This window comes from Mus caroli, chromosome 15 (assembly GCF_900094665.2).
Source record: "Mus caroli chromosome 15, CAROLI_EIJ_v1.1, whole genome shotgun sequence".
Classification (NCBI taxonomy): domain Eukaryota; kingdom Metazoa; phylum Chordata; class Mammalia; order Rodentia; family Muridae; genus Mus; species Mus caroli.
Window position 1 is genome coordinate 70,818,613 of NC_034584.1, and position 6,336 is coordinate 70,824,948.

The following is a 6,336-nucleotide window of genomic DNA, read 5'->3' on the forward strand; positions in this document are numbered from 1 at the left end:
CTAAGAACATAGCTGACTTTAGATAGGGCTGACTTTGTTTGAGTTGTTACATTGCCTGGTTCCTGCCAGTCTGCATTCTTCTGTTTTGTATAAAGAGTCTTTAAACATCGGGTAACCTCAATGTACCTTGGTGGATGAGTCACCTAACTTCCTTATTTTCTTCTGTAATGTAAGTCTAATGCTCACTTTGAGAAATTACATTCAGATCCGGCACTCCCTTGTGTCAGTGTCTGTTTGTCATTTTTGCTGACCCCTTGCCCACCTGAGTAGTGGGATGAGGGACCGACTGAGTCTAATCTCCTCTCTCCTCACATGGCTCAGGGTCATGTCCACTCTGGACTCCCCCAGATGTTCCTGCCTCTGGCTGTGCTCTCTCCCTTTTATATACAATAAGCTTTCTCCTCCACCGTACCTGTACCTTAGGAGCAGACGGGTCCCTTTCTTTTTATTTCCTTTGTTTTTTTTTTTTTTTTCATTCACTTTGGACATAGTATAATGATCATGTGACTCCAAAAGCCTTCAGATGGGAGATGAAAAAACTCAAATCAAGGGGCAGCACACACATACACAGACACACACACATACATGGCACACACATATACACATACACCACATACACACATACACAGGCACACACACATACATGGCACACACATATACACATACATTACACACATACACACATGGCACACACATATACACATATACCACACACATACACACACACACACACACACGACACAGATACATAGACATATATACATATACCACACACACACACACAAATAGCACATACACAGCATAGACATTTACACATACATGCACAAACCACAAACATACACACACTCAGGGCACAGACACACACACATACACACGCATGGGAATGTGCATACACACTCTCTCCTTCCTCATATCTCCCTCTTTGCCACTTTCCCCTCACACCCGCTCGCTCAGTAGTGCAGATACAATAGGCCCTCTATCCTCCTTGAAACACTTCCTTTATCACCAGTGATGCCATCCTTCACTTAGTTCTGCCAACCTCCCTCTCTCTATGCTAGTGTTTCCTTGTTACTAGAATTTAAAGGCCTAGGCTCTCCGACAGTTGAAGAACATGTTAGGGCAAGGAGAATTGACAGAAAAAAAAAAAAATCAGGCTTATTCAGTAGCTGGCATTCTTTTTTTTTTTTCGAGACAGGGTTTCTCTCTCTCTCTCTTTTTTTTTTCCCCTGAGACAGGGTTTCTCTGTGTAGCCCTGGCTGTCCTGGAACTCACTCTGTAGACCAGGCTGGCCTTGAACTCAGAAATCTGCCAGCTTCTGCCTCCCAAGTGCTGGGATCAAAGGCATGCACCACCACTACCCTGCTAGTAGCTGGCATTCTTGAGAAGTCAGGATGTGCTTTCTCCTCAAGACTCTTATCATTAAGGTTCAGGGACCCAAAGGGACTTTTGGTAAGGAAAAGCCTTTGGTATAGCTTTTGGGGGTTGGTAGTGAGACTGTTGTTGGGTAGGCTCTTTCTCATCAGAAATGCATCCTCTGGCCCCGCCTCCTGGTCGCGCCCTGGCCTTCGGTGACCTTCAGCCACACTTCCCGGCCCTGCCTCTCAGTCTCTAGCCCAGCCCTTTATGGGCTGTGACAACTTCTGGCCCCGCCCCCACCCCTGTAACCTGGCGGGGGGCGGAGCTGAAGAACAAACGGGGCGCGCTGGCCAGCGAGCGGAAGTCGCCCGGGTGGGGCACAGTGGGATAAGCTTGCAAAGCCCTTTCCGGTGGCTCTCTTGTTGGGATCCACCACGCGCCGGGGCAGGTGAGTAGGCGCAGTCGCTTTTCTTGTTTTCAGGGCAAGGGGCACTTGGCTCTTACTCCCCAAAAGGATGGAAGGCGTGGGCGGCTCGGTGCTGTTGTGAATGCCTAAGCCGAAGACGTGATCCCAGCGGAGTTGAATAGCCGAGCATCCCAGCTCCTCTAGCCTGCTCCCGGGCTCCCGTGTTAAGCCTGAGCAAGGCTGCTTCCCTCCAGGCCTGGGGCTGGGTGCAACCTCCCTCGTTCCTCGTGAGTAATCACTTTCTGGGACTATCTCTCCTCTCATTTCTGCATCTGAATGACCTGGAGTCGGTCACGCTTGCGGACTCAGAAGGCACCTCAGGATTTGCTCTTCTGTATCTGAGACCGCGATTTCCCATTGGTTGTCCAAATGCTGGGGTCTGAGAGAGGAATTCTTTTCTAGTGTTCATTGCTAATTGGCCAGTCTAGCCAGTGGCCAGATACCTGGGCCAAAAGCTACCTGGAAAGACAGCTTCCTCTCTCCCATTTTGACCTGACGGTGGGTGTTTGTGTGTGCCAGGAGGGGCCCAAGGGCTTTGGTTTAGCAGAAGGGGACTTCTTGAATCCTTTTGTTGTCGTCATCCTTGTGACTTAGGGCAGCTGTAGCTTGTTCTGGAATTTAGTCCTTCCCTTCTCTCCTTTGGTTCACACACTGGCTCACTTGGCCCCATTTTCAGATCCTGAAGTGCGTTTCCTACCTCAGCCACCAGCTTGGCCTAGAGTTTAAACTTTACCAGAGTTTCTCATTTAAACACTATACTAGTCCCCCGTACTTCAGCACTGTTGTTGATGTGATTTTATGTGTGGCCATTTGTCTTTTCTACTAGATGTCCCATGAACTCTCCCTCGTTGTTCAGTTGAATGTGTGGCCTATGGCAGCCATTTATTCATTCATTCATTCATTTATTTTTGGTTTATTGAGACAGGATTTCTCTGAGTAGCATTAACTGTCCTGGAACTCATTCTGTAGACTAGGCTGGCTTTGAACTCAGAGACTAAAGGTGTGTTCCACACACACACACACACCTGCTGCAGCTGTACATCATGGCTCAAGCCCTTACTCCCACACAACCCAGACAAGAAGGCTCAGGAGCTGATATTCAAATATCAGCCTTTGCCCAGTCTGGTGTGTCTGTGCATCTGGCTTGGGTGGTAAAGAAGCAGTGGGGTACAGAGCCCCTCCAGTCACCCTGGGAATTGGGGAGCTTCCTCCCCTCTGACCTCTGATCTCGTTATGATTTCTTACAGGTGTCTGACTCAGGACAAGCGGATCCCACCCTCCAGATCTCATGGTAGGGAGCCTGGCTGCTGCCTGTATTCCCTCTCCACTCCTGTCAAGCCCCCACATCCTACCCTTTCCACTGGGCCTGATCACATACCTAGCTTTGACCCTCACTGTGGCTCTGGCCAGGCTCAGTCCCTGAGGGGGTGAATAAATGTCCACCCAGACCGGAGTTTAGCTGTGTCTGTTCAGTGGGGAGGGGCGTAAGGTCACTCCTTTGGATTAAGTCCCTTCTTTTCTCATAAGGTTTAAGAGCCAAAAGGAACCAGTCCTGTTGGAGGTATTATAGGGCTGTAGTAGTAGAGCTGGGATGTTAGTGTGTGTTCTTACAGGAGGCGGTGACCTTTGGCGACGTGGCTGTGCACTTCTCTCGAGAGGAGTGGCAGTGTCTGGATTCTGGTCAGAGGGCCCTCTACAGGGAGGTGATGCTGGAGAACCACAGCAGCGTGGCAGGACTGGGTGAGGCTCCCCCCTGGGAGGTCTGCTTCAAACACCGTGCACTTGTCAGAGATGGGGGTGTGGGTGCTAACTGCTTGGGCCTTGGGGGCTAAACCTTGAATCTGAGTTTGCCAGGCTAGCTCCAGGCTTTACACACATCACCTAGGTGATGGAGCCCTAGGTAAGTGGACTTCTGGGAACCAGTCAGACCTGTTTCTCCCACGCTGTTAAATTATCAGGTGAGAACTGGAACCCACACTTGAAGTAGTAGCTTAAACAAAACAACAACCAAGAAAGAAAGAAAGAAAGAGAAAGAGAGAGAGAAAGAAGGAAGGAAAGAAAGGAAGGAAGGAAAGAAGGAAGGAAGGAAGGAAGGAAGGAAGGAAGGAAGGAAGGAAGGAAGGAAGGAAAAAGATCCTTGTTAGTGTGAGGAATCTCCAGGGAAACCTGTTCTGGAACCAGTGACCTCTGTCAATGCTTTCAGTCTGCCTTGCCATCAGACTTGACTCCTGTTCTTGCTGTCTTCCCTGCAAGCTGCTCTAGCACAGGCAGCTTTGTATTTTGTTTCACCTTTGTGGTAGAATGGAATGTCTTACTTGCTGGCTGCTGTGCCGCCTTCAGAGCTGATCCCACATGATGGTGGTACCTACAACAAGAGAGTGTCCTGGGTTCTTGAGGATGCCTGGGCTAGTGGATCAGGAGAGGGGAGGTAGGGGTACCTCTCTCAGGTACCTCTCTCAGCATTAGAGCAGGCCTGTAACCATTCATCCAATCCAGCCTGGCAAAATCCAGTTTTGTGAGGTTTTGTCAGTAGGGTGTATTAAGAGCTGGAGGACATGCCGGTCAATGGTAGAGCCTCACATAGAAAGCTCCGTCAGTGCCTAGCATCACAGAGAGCATAAAGGAAGCAAGCAAACAAACCAAACAGGCTAGGCATGGTGTGCATGCCTTTAATCCCAGCTGGAGGCAGATGCAGGCCAGTCTATGAGTTCAACAGCCTGATCTACAACTTCAAGATAACCAGGGCCTAATAGAAATACTGTTTTGAAAACAACATCCGCCGGGCCTGGTGGTGCACTCCTGAGGCAGAGGCAGGCTGATTTCTGAGTTCGAGGCCAGCCTGATCTACAAAGTGAGTTCCAGGACAGCCAGGGCTATACAGAGAAACCCTGTCTCGAAAAACCAAAAAAAAGAAAAAACAACAACATCAAAACAAAAACCAAAACAACAACAACAAAGAAAGTAAAACAACTTAAGATCCTTTTGTTTGTTTGTTTGTTTGTTTGTTTGTCTGGTTTTTGAGGATTTGGGTGTCCTTCCTGTCCTGTCCTGTCCCTGGTTGTTACTGTGTGAGTTCTAGAATCATGTCTCTGTGCAGCTCCTTTGCTTTCTTCTTCAGTGGTTGCTGTAACTAATTGACTTGTGGTGTTTAGGTGTTTAGCATATCTTGTGTTAGATTTCACTAATGACCTGTTGTAAATATAGCACCTGAAATATACACCTTAGAATTTTTATATATTTTTTATTTTACACACACACACACACACATATACACACACACACATACATACATACATACATACATACATACACACTTTATTTTTCCGTTTTTTGGGGAGGGGTTTTCAGGACAGGGTTTCTCTGTATAGCCCTGGCTGCCCTGGAATTGACTCTGTATGTAGCCCAGGCAGTCTTCAAACTCAGAAATCTGCCTGCCTCTGCCTCCCAAGTGCTGGGATTAAAGGTGTGCGCCACCATGCCCGCCTTTTTTTTTTTTTTTTTTTTTTAAAGGAAAAGATTTATTTATTTATTACTGTAGCTATCTTCAGACACACCAGAAGAGGGTATCTGATCCCATTACAGATGATTGTGAGCCACCATGTGATTGCTGGGAATTGAACTCAGGACATCTGGAAGAGCAGTCAGTGCTCTTAACTGCTGAGCCATCTCTCCAGCCCCCCTCTTAGAATTTTAACATAGGGTACTACTAATGATAGCACCAACAACTTATACTTACTCCATACTTTGCAAGAGCCATCTTAAATGCACATCTGGTTTAACCCATGTCACTCTAATAAGCAAAACACATGGAGGGTGTTCTGTTTGCTCTATCATTCCACAGACAACCAGGAAGGGTAATGATTTTCTTCTTTGAGATTTTACCTTCTGTGAGGTCAATGCCTGCTATGAACCACCCCAGTCGGGTATGAGGGTCCCTGGAATGAGGGTCCTTGAAGGTAGGTGGGTAAGGATTTAGTGGTGACAAACAGAAACAAACACAGAGGCTATTTGAATCTGAGTGTACTCTGCAGCTCTCAAGCAGGGAATTTTATACATTAAAAAAAAAAAAAAAAAACACGTTACATCTCTTAGAAACTATATCCAATGAAACAATCACAGATACCAACAAAAATCATTTGGCACAGTAAAGCACAAAAATCATCCAAGCATTACAACTCTGACACCATGTATTCAGTGAATCACAAACAGAACAGGTGACATCACTATAAATCATCGAAACATAACAATTCTAAAAGATGTGTTAAGTGGGGGCTGTCAAATGCTAGTGGCATATTTCCAGGAGCAGGTTAATCTGTAACGGTCATTGCGCTTAACCTCTGAACTAACTTGCCAGCCCCATGGTCAGTTATTATTTAACATCTAATGCCTGATTTTTTATAATCATCAATGTATAAATTTAAACTATTTTAATTTTTTCTAATTAAGGCTTTCTTTACTATATACCAAAATCCACCTCCGATGACACACGTGTAGCCATATGAAATTTTTTTTTT

General features: G+C 46.6%; 1 protein-coding gene across 5 annotated transcripts in view; it reads left to right on the forward strand.

Annotated features, from left to right (window-relative positions):
* The first annotated feature begins 1,711 nt into the window (after positions 1-1,711).
* The window catches only part of Znf7 (zinc finger protein 7), a 12,668-nt gene continuing 8,043 nt past the window's right edge, over positions 1,712-6,336 (forward strand). For 2 of the 5 annotated variants that reach the window (XM_029469384.1, XM_029469386.1), the window contains exons 1-3: positions 1,712-1,804; positions 3,070-3,113; positions 3,436-3,562. In XM_029469384.1, the coding sequence (XP_029325244.1) occupies positions 3,111-3,113; positions 3,436-3,562 (130 nt within the window). In that variant the 5' untranslated portion in view covers positions 1,712-1,804; positions 3,070-3,110. The other 3 variants (XM_021182883.2, XM_029469385.1, XM_029469387.1) reach the window with 3 other exon arrangements.